The sequence below is a fragment of the Dicentrarchus labrax genome, unplaced genomic scaffold (genome assembly GCF_905237075.1).
Source record: "Dicentrarchus labrax unplaced genomic scaffold, dlabrax2021, whole genome shotgun sequence".
Taxonomy (NCBI): Eukaryota; Metazoa; Chordata; class Actinopteri; family Moronidae; genus Dicentrarchus; species Dicentrarchus labrax.
Window position 1 is genome coordinate 3,224,963 of NW_026136715.1, and position 14,477 is coordinate 3,239,439.

Sequence of the window (14,477 nt, forward strand, 5' to 3'; positions counted from 1 at the left end):
CATTCCTCATCCTACACACACACACACACACACACACACAGAGAGAGAAAGAGAGAGAGAGAGAGAGAGAGAGAGAGAGAGAGAACAGTGTGTAAGAACAGTCTGTCCACACCTTTGACATTGACTGACGGATGCTGGATGTTCCCCAGATTACACTATGTGGACCTCTGACTGAGTAACACACACACACACACACACACACACACACACACACACACACACACACACACACACACACACACACACACACACACCACACACACACACACACACACACACACACACACACACACACACACACTCAGCAGGCCTGTTGTGTGTCTTACATCACCAGATTAACAGACCCCCCTCCTGCTTCTTCTCTTGCCTGATTTAGTTAAAAAAAAATCCTCCTTCATTTCTTATCCGTCCTTTTCTCCATCCTCTTTGACATTTCTGTTTAAAAACTAAACCTTTCCTGGGTTAGCAATAATGTAGGCTACATTTTCTCAAGTTCTAGCGGTTAAGATTCAGACTCGGTTATAAAATCTTAGCGTGTCACCGACGGCTCTCCTGCCGGGCTGCTGACGGCTCTATCAGCCGAAGAGTCAGTCACAGGGGACAGCAGTAGAGTAGGTTGTACCAGACTCCGGTCCACAAGGAATTTACTGACAGTTGAGAGCAGCAGAGGGCAGAACAGAAACAAGCTGGGTTAGTTATACGGTTAGTTCATTTTGAGAAAAAAAAGGAGCAGCCCTAATTGGGACCACATATATGTATGGTCCTGATCACTGTAGTGTGAACAGAATGGCTAGATGACCAAACTAAATATTAGAGGCCTTGTTCAGTCCAACCTTCTGGTTTCCCACTACTATTACAACTGTTGCTATACAAGTTGAACTAGTTTCAGTGTTTGGCTTCCGACCCTTGACCTGACATCATTTAATAACAGATAAGAAGTTACAGTGAGTGAACATGCCTCTACCTGCAGTGCTGTGTGCGTTACTGACAGACATCAAACTAAGCCGTGTACATGCCCAGAGCATCTTTGACAGATTCATGTGTATAATCCAGCTCTGCTAATGTGGTTGTTCTCGCTCTGATTATAATCCTAATATGATGTAACCTGGTTAAGGTGTTTATATCGCAGACCAGATTAATATAATCTGGTTATAATGGAATTATATAAATGATATTATTATGGAATTAGAGTGTATGTAACACACTGTATGAATATGAAGCAGGGCGTCTTTGGAGAACGATATGATAGTTCAGCTGACTTTATTTTTTTATAAATAATGATAATGATGTGAGTGTTAGAGCAGATGGAACGTCCCTTTATCAGCCTGTCGGGTACATTAACATGTTCACAGAGAAGAGAACGCCGCAAACTGGATGTGACTGATAAGACTGTGTGTGTGTGGGGGGGAGGAGTATAGTGATGAGCATCTGTCCTCTAACCAGACCACATACACAAACACACACACACACCACCAGATGCACACAAAAGGTCACAGGAAGACTGGGGCCTGCTCATACTGATATATTAAAAACAAAATTAACCCATCAAACGTCCATCCACTCAAGAGTTCTTAAAAGTCATCCACAATGTGTGTGTTGTGTTTTCTCACCATGAAAAACAGACAGACATTCTTGAACACACTCTTGCAAGCAGACAAATGTACAAACTATATAAGTTTTTCACATTTTAAACACAGTATTATAGTCAGTCTTCACAGACCGGATCATTCTGATGGTTTTCAGTGTTAATCATATCCAAAATCTTTAGTTTCAAAGCAATGAAGATTTGATGGAGGGTGGATTTACAGTTAGCCTTGGTTAGCAGGAAGCTTTTACGAGCCTCATTAACTACACATATGATGACATTTACTGTATGCACAGCAGCCTGACAACAGATACAAACCCATGACAACACCTGGACTCTGTATACCACCTATAATGTAACAAACCCACAGAGAGTCCAACAGACACACCGGACCTTTATGAAAGAAGAGCACACAGACAAAGGGGGTCCAAATGACTTCCCAGCTTGTCACCCTCCCTCTACACGTCTGTGTGACCAACAGAGGAGAAAGATGATGTTTAACAGTGCCTTTAACAGAAACACCCAGAAAAGCTTTGTGCAGATACATACAGAATCTACATGTTGAAGGAGAAGGTCTTTCTCTGATCCACCTCAGTGATTATGTGTGTGTTATCGTGTGTGTGCTAAGGGTGTGGAGGGGAGTGGGGGTTCAGCTCTGCTTTCACTGGAGAGGCATGCATGTTTAGGCAAGCGCACACACGCACACACACACACACACACACACACACGACATACAGATGATGTCAGTCAGATTACGTCTTTCTGGGTTCAGTGTGTGTATGTGTGTGTGTGTGTGTGTGTTAGTCCAGAGGGTGTGTCTAATCAGTGTTCCTGTTGAATCTGATAAGTTTTTTTGCTTCAGGCAACTAATTCAGCATGAAGTTTCGGGAACAAAGAAGCTCATTGCTCCAACTTACATTCAGTCAGTTTCAGTGTGAGGGAGAGAGTAAGGGGAAGGAGTTCGACAACAAAGGGCGAAATCAAGACAAAACGTATCTGCTTGTACACGAGTGTTTAACTGATTTACTATGCTGATGTTTGTATTTACAGCTGACAAAATATATTCCTCATTCAAAGCAGACAGGTAGGACCCAGGTACTGTAGCACAATGCTCAGTATTCAGACATTTCAGGGTTGTTTTAGTACGAAAATGGTTAAATTGCGGCAATAAAAATACTAATAAAAATTTTCATTAGATTTAGTCATCTAGATGATTAGTATCAGCATTGGATAAAGAAGAGTGAACTACAAGGAGAAGGAAAATAAACTTCAAAGACAGAAACAAGAAAGGGAGTATGAAAGAAACCAGAGAGAGAGAGAGAGAGAGAGAGGAGAGAGAGAGAGGGAGACAGATGGAAAATGAAAGAAAGGCTGATTAACAACCAGGTCAAGTTTGAACAACCAAACCCTAAAACTCTGTTTACTCTGCCGGGAGTAAAATAAAGGAGGGACACTATGAGAAAACATGCAAGCACATGAAGAACAGGCAGAGTTTAACAATATACAGATAAAGCAGTTACAAATATAACCATTTTATAAGTATTTATATATATATATATATATATACTTTTATTGCAGACAGTAGAGAGATTACGGGACTAGAAATGGTGGACGCTGCGGTTCATGGTGGGTGTCTTAACCATAAGGTAATGGGACGTCACAGATATAGTCTTAAGCTGGCAGCTTATCTGGCAGAAATGAAGAGCATGGGGCCAGTTAACAAAATAATTTCAGACCACAACACCTATCTGATAATCACTTCACATCGCTGTTAAAAGATGTACTGCACATTTCGCTTTGTCCCATTTCACAAAGATCTACTGCTGTCCTGCTTTAGTGATGATCGGTTTCTACTCACGCTGACGCACAAACAGTTCTGTCAACTCTGTGGTCCTCTTTGAGGCTGTATGGGGATTATTAATGCATAATGCATTTTCATTATGGAAGCATTATCAGAAATGTTGTTGATGAAACATCAGCAAGAGGAATTAAGTCTACATTGCAAATTAGTTTTTTTATTTCTTCTTTTTCACATTTTTTTTCACTTATGATTTTGATGACTCATCAGAGATGTGCACGCCTCCCTGCAGGTTTAAGTGCGAGAGCAACACGTTTTCAAGTCTAGGGTTTGTAGTATCAATTGAGTTAATAAAATCAACTGTTCAGCAACGCTTTAATCATTGATTTTACTGGCCAAAAATGAAAGATTAAGGGTTAAAATTGCAGAGATGTTACCAGTACCAGTAAAACTGTGTCTGTGTGAACAGAGCTTCAGTTTCTCATGTGGTTATTTACTGACAAGCTCAGTCATGCTGACCCACACTGGTACTTCCTCCTTCCATTTCTGTCTTTTCAGCGTAATCAGCCATTAACTGCTCTTGCGTTTCATTTCTTCCCAACAATAAAAGAACCTTTGAGAGTCCTGGATGAATCTTGATGCACAGAATCTTATCCAGCAAACATTACAGATAGGCAGCTCAGAGTCTTCTGGGACTGATGTCACCAGGGGGAAATGCCAGATCATAATTTGAACCAGGATCATCCTTCATTAGTCAGAGTGGAGTCTTCCTCAGTAGGGTTGGACGATGTGTTAGACATCAGCCAGGGCTGGGTAACAAACTTTTTAACAGACTTTTATGGCACTGACCGAACGGCTTTATTACAACCATGTACTGAGAACTGTGTTGTCATTTGGCACCAAATATCGATACATAAGTAGTAACTCTCATCAGCGTCAGTGATCCAATGAGCACGCAACGCAGTCTAATGATACACATCGTAGAGGCATGCAGTAAAAATACTACGCTTGCTCCCAGGTCTTTGAACAGCCTCCTCCTTTAAAGGTGAGTAACTGTAGATTAATGTGGAAGTTATTTTCCTTTGTTAAAATGGATTTTAGGAAATTAGTCGTTCAGGAACCAGTATTGAAATCAAGGTAACTTTTTTATATATTTACACAGTTCCCATTAGCTTGAGTTGGGTACAAGACTCCAAATAATATCTCAATAATCTCTTGACTATTTTTTAATTTGCTCATTTTGACTGATCAACAGTTCAACTGCTTGCTAAAAAAATGTAATTTACCATGATATATATATATATATATATATATATATATATATATATATATATATATAACAATATATTGGAGCACACATGTAAATATTTTCTGTCATTTGACAAATTGTTGCAGTGCTAATTGAGTAAATGAGATCATAGAAATAGTGTGTCAGTGGAAGGGCCTCAGAGGACAGCTGAGATCCTGTTAAACAGCTCAGAATAGCAGTGTGCAGCGGAAACAAACAGAGCCAAGTGCATCGTGGGGAATCCTCAGCGTCACGGTCGGTTTGGTCACACAGACTACGTTCACACTGCAGCTGAGTAACACTAAACACAGCCGACACTGCTCAGAGGAGCCATTAATCCTGGAAAGTTCACACACAGGGCTCGACCTGATGTCCTAATTGGAGCGTGAACGCAGTCAGGCTGCAGAGTATAAACCTGAATCAGCAGATAGAAAATGAAGACACACAGACAGGAGGGCTGGGCTGAATATGAACAACTGTTTTCCTATACATAAATTACTATAAAAAGTATGATAAGAAGTCTGTGAGTTTGAGCTTCACCAAAACAGAGGCACTAAACAAAAAGCTGCAGTGAGAGTCACTGAATTTATCTGGATCAATGGAATAAATCTGGTCAGGAAAGAGCAAACACACTGTCTGAAGCGGGAAACAGTCAGCACTGGATAGCCAAGAGAAAATCAGAAACTGAAATGATAGGAGGAGGAAAAGACAGAGTTTCAGTTAAAGGGAAAGTGAGCTGATCTTAAACATCAAAGTCTGTTTACAGGTGCTGGGGAGTCCTTCTGCATGTGTGGAAAAAGTTCTATAAAGCCTTCTGTGGCTTCAGAAGGAGCTGTGTGAAGCTCCACATCTCTGATTGAGGCTAGCCGCTACTAACACACCCAAACCTCCAGCCAAACTGTACTGTGCACTCTTAAGTCTGGTGGATAACCTGCTGGGAAACTATAATACATTACTGAGCTCCAAAATATTTCAAGGCACTTGTTCAAGAAAACGTTCCTGGGAAGACTAAAATTAGTTCAAGGAAAACAAATCTGTTGTAATTATATAAATATATAAATAATATTATTCATTTTGATATGCTGGATCAGTGCTAGTATTTTGCATCCATGACATTGCTTGTCCACTTTAAAGTGAATTTTCTGTCAGCGTCTCATTACAATTCAGTGTTTACACTATCAGTTCCTCTTTTTGCACATGTGCTTCATGCATATGGAGTAAACGGATTTCAAATTTAGGAAAAACAGTGTCAATATCTGGTAGCAGCAGATTTATAACTGACACCCAGCCAAATTTACACTGACAGGTTACTGCAAACACGTCTATTCTCTAATGCTCCCTGTGCATCATGCAATTCTCACACACACACACACACACACACACACACACACACACACACACACACACACACACACACACACACACACACAGACACACACACACACACACACACACAGACACACACACACACACACACACACACACACACACACACACACACACACACACACACACACACACACACACACACACACACACACACACACACACACACACACACACACACACAATGTAGACCTCAGAATGAGGAGATTCACATCCAGGTCTGCCAGCTCTGGCTCTGTTTAAGGGTTAAGGTTAGAATAAGGTTTGAGTTTCGGCCTGGAGTTGGTCTGTTTGGGAAATGCATTACATCACGCGCCCTCACTCTGACTGCAGAACAAACGCGCCTGTGTCTCTGAAGTGTTTGAGGCTCTTGTAGTTTTTAGCCAAACGCATGAATGTTTAATGTTCAGTTTAGCAGAAACATCTCATTGTCCCAAAGTCTAAAATCAGACACAGTTCAACAGCGAAAAACATCTTGTACTCTCCTGAACTGTGAACTCTCTCGTTTCTTTTTCTAGCACTTCTCTCACACGAAACCATTATGTAATACCATCGGCCTTCTTGTGAAATAGAAGATGCAGATTCACTCAGCTGAGGCGAAGATGCTAAAGCGTGTCCGTAAGTCAAACGTCTTTTTGGACACAGTGACGGTGAGGAATTACAACTGTAACCGAAGCTCATTCCCTTCAGCAGCCAAAGTGTGTACGTTACCAGCCAAGTGCCCTCACTCACTGTTTATAAGAGCATCTGTAACAGCTAAACTGTTGATGTGTGTCAGTGTGTGTGTGTGTGTGTGTGTGTGTGTCTTCACGAGCAGACTAATGAAGCGGTTGGCTGGCTGGTTAGCTGGCTGGCAGGACTTCACACACCGAGCATGGTTGCAGACAGCGAGGCTAAACAGAGCGTGACTGATGATCGTATCTGACGACAGCCAACTCCGTCTCACCAGGAAGTGTGTAGGTGAGGGGATGGCTGCTTTTAAATTCAGCCACTGCGGTTCCAGCGAGCACAGGAAACTCAGCATTAATGTATTCACCAGCTATACAGTAAAGCTCCTTTTGTCAAAACTGTCCACATGTAAAACGTTTTTACTGTAATCAATCAGAGACAGTAACCAGAAGCCTTTAGTATTAGCATTGGCCCCAATAATAGTGTTCATGATATATGGAAGTTAACATATTTAAGAGTTTCTAATCTGCAAATACATACATCTTATATATATATAGTAACGTACATACAGCATTCTCGATTTGATGTGCGTCTGCGTGGTCGCCATATTGGGGATCTGCTAGTTAACGATATTGAAAGATGCAGACTTCACTATGAAATCAACTTGCTAACTTGCTTTATTCTGAATGCTGGCTACTTGTTGGAATTAATTCCGTCACCAAGAGTCCCTGCTTGGAGAAATACTGCAGGCATGTGCAGTGTTTGGATGTACAAATAGACAAAAAACAGACACTGATGGTCAGACTATGGCCAAAACTCAAAAAATGAAAACAATGAACACATGTATACTAGTGTGTGTGTGGGGTGGTGCATAAAGTATCAACACATTACACTACAACTTACTGCCTAACCCAGGAAACTGGCAAGAAAATAATTCACCTGTTAAATTATGTTTTCCTGCAGACAAATCTCATATTTAACAAATAACAAGCAATCAGGAGGCTTTATAACACTATAATAAAGATAGATATTAGAGTTACTGACAAACGCTGAAATTCTAAATAATACACTCGATGTTGTCTGTTCATAGATCGCTGCCTGCACATCCCAGTGGAAGTTGTGACCATTCAGGAGGTACATTTTTTTTGGCATAGAGCTGATTAGATCCAGGATGTAATTAAATGTAGAAGTTAATTAATAAATCTGCCAGCCGATATTATCTGCCTGTATTAGCTTATCACAAACATATTGGTACGATGCAAATATGTCTGCCAATAGGAGACGAGAAATTGCCGCTCAGAAAAGAATTAAAGGAACAATATCACTCTGAGTTAACTTTCAGAAATGTTTGGTAATGTTATCTATTTATGTAAAACAATTCAAATGTTCTGCTGATTTATTGTTCTTACATTTTTATACCGCTGAGTTTGCCGTTTTTCCTTTTTCTTTCTTTCACTTTTACGATAATACGCAAAACCCACTTGTGACAAACCAATAGCTAGTGTATAAATTACACTCCTCATCAGTAACACTGACAGCAACCACGTTGCCATGAAATACAATGAAGCGCTGTGTGTGCAGCATCACGGTGAATAAACAAAATCAAGTCCTACAGCAGGAGCCGTGGCTGACGGTTGGTGGCTGGTGCAGCAGTCTGACTGATGAGCTGTTATCCGCTGGTAATTTCCCGGCCTGTTGTTAGGTGTAAATAGGTTAAGCGGTGTTTATGGCTGCAGGGCTGACATTCTCTGGGTTTGACATGCTGCCAACATGGTGACGAAGCTGATCCATCCATCAGGACTCACACAGGCACAGCATGTCTGAACTGGTGCCAGACGAGAAAGCTTCATATAAACTCTGCCACTCACTTCATTTACACAGTTAAAATTTAGAAATTCATCACTTGCTCTTTTTCCACTGAAGACTTCCTGTCCTCATCCAGTCCATTTCTGCCTGTCTCTATGTTTAAATGTCTCTCTCCCTCAGACAATCCTAACTAATCCTGAGTAACACAGTAGTAAACACCCAAATGACATTATTCTAGGTTAGTGTGCCACAGAAAACAGCTCGACTTCATGTTGTCTGTTAGTGGTTTTCAACCGTCCCCAAGTTCACTTCCCTTCTACAAAGCCACCAGTTACTACTTTTAAAAGTATGTTTCCTGTCAGATTCCAAATGCAACCAAGCTCTCAGTTATCAACAAGGGTGGAAATAAACTTATGGTTAGAGTTAGAGATAACAAGAATCTTTAAGTTCAAAAAGCCATGTTTGACTGTTGTTTTCAAAAGAAGGAAAATGGAGGGTTGATGCAGGTGTTGCAAGTATTAGATACCCCAAAAATACTTTTTTAAAATGCATAAGCAGCTTATTTGAGGAGTATAAACACAATATCTGACAAGAAATATGATTACAATAGGCTTAAATACTCAAATGCATTTTTTGTTTACTTATTTACTTTCTTATTGGCGATACACTTTAAAATTCAAATTATGATTCAAATCAGAAAATGTTTGATAAAAAAAACAAAGTAACATCTGACCATGCGTTTGGTGTCAACTTTAAATACTTGACTGTAGTGCTAAAACAATTAGTTGATGAATATATTGGTTAGTTAACAGAAAATTAAACACCAAAAAGCCCATAAAATACTTTGGATTATTCAGTTAACAAGCAGAAATGCTCAAATGTGAGGATGTTTTATATCATTGCAACTGGTTATCTTTGAGTTTTTGATCGGACATAAACAATCTGAAGACGTTGCCTTGAGAGACGAGATTTTCTCTAAAAGATTAATTAAAAATGAACATAACTGTTGGTTGTACTTTATCTGAACTGAAACTGACATCTGATTGGAAAACGTAAACAAGACCAAAAGAATCTGATCAGTCTGAACGGTTTGAAGCACAATTTAAAGACGCAGTAGGTAACTTCTATAAAAATAACTTTTTGTGATATGTTCTGAAACTTTCACTATATCCTGACAGTAGTACATGAGGAAAATAATCTGTGAAGAAATCAGCTTCCTCTGGCTCCTCCCAGCGCTCCTAGGACAAAACACGAAGCAACCGTGGCTGAACGAAAACGACCAATCAGAGCCGAGAAAGATACTTAATGGTTGAGTCTCATGTCGTCAAATATCGACACCGGGAATGAGACCTCTGACTGGTTGTTTTCTTTCGGGTACAGCGGATTCTCGTTGCACCAGGAGGAGCCAGAGGAACCTGATGTTTACAGTCTTCAGTCAGGATATAGTGAAAGTTTCTGCAAATATGACTAAAAAGTTACTTTTATAAAAGTTACCTGCTGCAGCTTTAATGAATGGAGGTCCCATACGGTGGTTTTACTCTCTAATTTTGTGGGGACAAGTGAGGAGGAGCACAAGCTAACACAGTCATTCGTGTAGAAAAGCTCACGTGGTGGGCTTGGTTACAGCTTCCAGAGTTATCTTAAGACACTGGAAAACTGCTGTATCTCCTAATCTGAAAGACTGGACTAACAAAGAGGATGGCATGACCTCTTGGGATCTTTTTTGGACCTACACAAGGACTAATGGAAACTCAGCCTAAGAAGTCAGAGTCTGAATACAGCATAGCTTCTTTGTCCTTCTGTACACTGGATTTCCCCCTTATATTTCTTGCTTTATTTTTCAAGTTTTAATTTTCCTCTGTGACATGTCATATGTTTATGTACTCTTCTGCTTTGTTATTAAGAATTCAATAAAAATTTAAATGAGAAAAAAAAAGAAAAGCTCACATGAACATTAAGATAAGGGAACTTTTAATATTCCACATCAGCGACTCCCAATGTCAAGTGGCATTAGTCATTAATGTATAAGATCTTGTGGTGAGGAGCAGACACCCTAAGCCTGTGTGGGCTGTAAGACATGACTCATTTACATGCCTACAGTTAATGTTCTGAGCTCAGTCTTACCTCTGGGGGGGGGCAGTACAGTGGATACAGAGAAAGGTTGCATCACGCCCAGTGACACACTCCCTGGCTGTGAAATAAAATGATCCATACATCCACTGGAACCACACCACAGACACTAACGGGAACCAAGGACTTGCAGCATTAAATCAAATGGCAGCTTATGTGCAGTTGAATTGGACCAGACAGTGTAGATGACATACAACCTCCTCTCTCAAACTTCCAGGTAACGTTGAGACGTTTAAGGTGCCTGTGACGTTAGAGAGGATCCACCAGCCTCAACATGCAAACTCCACAGTGGAAGTGGCTGTAAGCGACACACACTCACCCGATGAAACAACACAAACACAGCCGTGTGTCTCTCACCTTTGTCGCGGCTCTGAGGACACCGAGTTGCAGCTATGTACTGACAGCAGTGTGGAGGACTTCCGCGGTCCCAGTGGCGACGGTAGCAGGCTGTTGTTTGACGGGGACGGGGAGAGCAGGTTCCCCGGCGATGGGAACGAGCCTCTGCGGCACTCCATCAGCACCTCCGCGCTGCCCACATCGTTGAACCCGCTGTCCGACGGCAGGATGAGGATAGGCGGTATTGTGAGGAGTCCTGGCCGCGGTGCCGTGGAGGGACTGACGTTCCCGTAGCTCGCGGATGCTGCCAAAGTGGAGAATGTCCCGTAGCTGTTGGTACCCAGCTCCGGGCACAACCCGGCCGCTGCTGCCGCCGCAGAGCCGGAGTCTGCTCCCTCCAGGTCGGGGTCTTTGTGGTGGCGACTTCCTACATTCTCGGCTGAATTACTGTGGACTGGCCGTCCGTCCAGCGAGATATTACTCAGAAACAAAAGAGCAGCTTGTCTCCGGCGAGAGTTCTCCCGGTTCCTCCGACTGTGTTCCCTGTTACTATGCGTCTTTTTGCCGCTAACGCCGGCCACTAGCGCCGCGCCGTGCTGGCCGCAGGCAGCAGCCGCCGCCATGGTCTCTGTCCCACTGAGGAAGTCAACTGGAGGATCAGCTTGAGACCCGCAACTGTCAAATCCCTTTTACCCGGCGCGATACCGCTTTACGCCCTCCTCGGCTCTCATTGGCTCAGGCGGGACTGCGTAATGACGTCTGGCACCGCACACGAGCCTTCGGGGGAGGCGTTTTGGCCACGCTCTCTCTACAGACTGCTCCACAATGTAAACATACCGGAATAAACGGTGGAACGCACAATCACAAATAATGGTTTTATTAATGAAACGTTGTTTCAGATGGCTAATGAAGAAACAGTGTATTTAAAAACCGTGTTCACCCTTTTTCTCTCTTTATGCTCATCTTCCTAAAGCAGTTAAGACATCAGGAAGTGGATGTTTGTTTTTACCACTTAGAGTCAGAAAGTGTAGTGCTTTTAAACATTTTAAATCTACCTGAGTAACTTGTTTGTCTTGAGTTGAAAATTGTTGATACTAGAGGTCTGTTTGGAAAATCACCTTCTGATTTGAATGAGGCTTTAGATTGTTTGTTATGGTGGCTAGTTGGCAACTCATAGCTGCTTCTTTTTGTTTGTGCACTGCACATAACTATATATATATATATATATATATATTAATTAAATACCCTTGCCCTATTGTTATGCAACAAATTGCACCATGTGCTTCCAAGCTGTATATTGATTTTATTTTATGCATTTTCTCCTTTTTGTTTTTTATTTTACTTAAGCAGTGTTAGTTGTGTGTTAATGTTTTCTGCAGTGTCTGTGTAATTCCTCTGTGCATCTCCAGAGTATCAGGGAGTATCAGGGAGTATCAGGGAGTATCAGGGCTGCTGAGGCATTAACTGAGCTGTCACTGCGGCTCTACCTGACAGCGGCTTTGATTGGCTGTTGGCACTTTGTTATGAAACCTCAGAGGATTTTCTCTGCAGTGATCCCTGCAGTGACACCAACACTGGGCTGAGTGGCACCTGGCCGGCTAAGCAGGACGATGACACTCTGTAGTATGACTGTAGGTCACACCACACTGTAATCCCTGCAGGCTGGGAGTTTGTTATTGTACACTCAACCCCTGATCCCCTACATCTGCAGAGCAACAAATGAACTATATGACCTTCCAGCTCAGCCTGATCTTTCTGAAAATCCATTTTCATTCCCATGATGTAATGTCTGATTATAATACATGTTTTTCGTCTATGCAAAGGAGCTGGCCGGGGGTTCAACATTAATCTTAATTAATGCGTGTTGTTACAAAAGCCTCCCAAACGGTGCTTGTAATAAAAATACTGTGCAATTGTAAACGCTGGTCTTTAGTGTGGGCAGGTGGTCTTTGGTATTTGTGGCCACACCCAGCTGGGATGCACCGCACACAGGGTGGAAAAAGCATTGACATGACACCATATGGCAGCACAAGCCAGATTATTTGTGTAATTGCACTTTAAATTGCAAATGTTATCTGCTGTATCTGTGTGTGGAATATACGAGATAAAAATGACAATTAAATATAAACACACTCTTGAAAAATGTGATTTTTAACCAACATTATACATCCAATTTAAACTACACTTAATATATTATTATATCAGTATATGTAGAAGTGTGTTTGGGCCAGATAGGCTGTGCCATCGATGTGTGAATGTGCATTAGTTACTTTCTGATGAGCAGTTGGCACCTTGAATGGCAGCCTCTGCCATCAGTTTAGGAATATGTGGGAATAGTTGAATGTGACTTTGTGTAAAGTGCTTAAAATCCATTTACCATTAAAGTAAAAATACATTTTATATTAGATATTTAAAAAATAAAGAAATAAATTATTTACCATTTACTATTAAATACATTACATGTATAAGCAGTATGGTATATGAAACAATACGCTGAGTCGGTCATACTGTAGGAGATAACCAAAAGTAATATTTGACCCAGGACTGATAGTGAACAGTGTATCCATGATGATATAAGGCTGCAAATGACAAACAGAGGAAGGGACTGTGTGTGTGTGTGTGTGTGTGTGTGTGTGTGTGTCAGTAGACACATTGTGTAAACTTGATCCTCATCATCGGATTACACCTCTGTAACCTCTGTAATAATCCATGTGGCGGCATTTGCCACAATATCATTTCCATCATCCTACTGACATGCGTGCGCCACACACACACACACACACACACACACAGTCAGTTAAGAGTTGATCTCCTAACTGAACATTATCTCACAGCATTTATTTCCTGGTATCATTTTGACTGATATAAACTCTAATCATGACCTCTGACCTTCAGAAGCAGCACAAGAAGTAGTCACAATATTGCCAGTGAGCCCAAACATGGTGTCTGAACAGACAATAAAGCTTTTCCTAATTTTCCAGGGTTGCAGAGCCTGGAAAAGCTTTGTTGAAACATGTTTAGTATTTAACTGTATGGGATGTGTGTTGTAAACATGTGACAGAGGTGCTTTCAAACAGCAAAACATAGTTCAGTTGTGAGTTTGATCTCTCTCTGCCTCCCTCTTTCTCTTTCTCCAGAACATCCAGAACTCTCCATGCATGTGTCCTATTTAAATATTTGAATCTTCAATTAGTTAATTTGTTTGCAGTGCCTGCGATCCGGGTCAAGAGATGAAAACCAGCCTTTGGTTACCTCTGGTACATTTGCATTAATGTGAAAATAAAGTTACTCTGCTCGCGATACAATAACTGCACACAGCGTTAGTCGATGACATAATGAGAGTGAGGAAACTAACATGACTCCGGTGAACCCCATGGGTGTACTGACTCTCTCTCTCTCTTTCTGATGTTCAGTGAGGCTGGCAGAGGAGAGGACCGCAGGGCAGAGAAGCAGTGCACCATGGGAAGGTCATGATGCTG

General features: G+C 41.5%; 1 protein-coding gene across 1 annotated transcript in view; it reads right to left on the reverse strand.

The window, feature by feature from the left end:
- Positions 1–11,679, reverse strand: part of cables2b (Cdk5 and Abl enzyme substrate 2b) — a 42,659-nt gene extending 30,980 nt beyond the window's left edge. Inside the window, exon 1 of the mRNA XM_051424308.1 lies at positions 11,020–11,679. Within this exon, the coding sequence (XP_051280268.1) occupies positions 11,020–11,621 (602 nt within the window). The 5' untranslated portion in view covers positions 11,622–11,679. The remainder of the gene's footprint in view (positions 1–11,019) is intronic.
- Between the last annotated feature and the right edge of the window lie 2,798 nt (positions 11,680–14,477).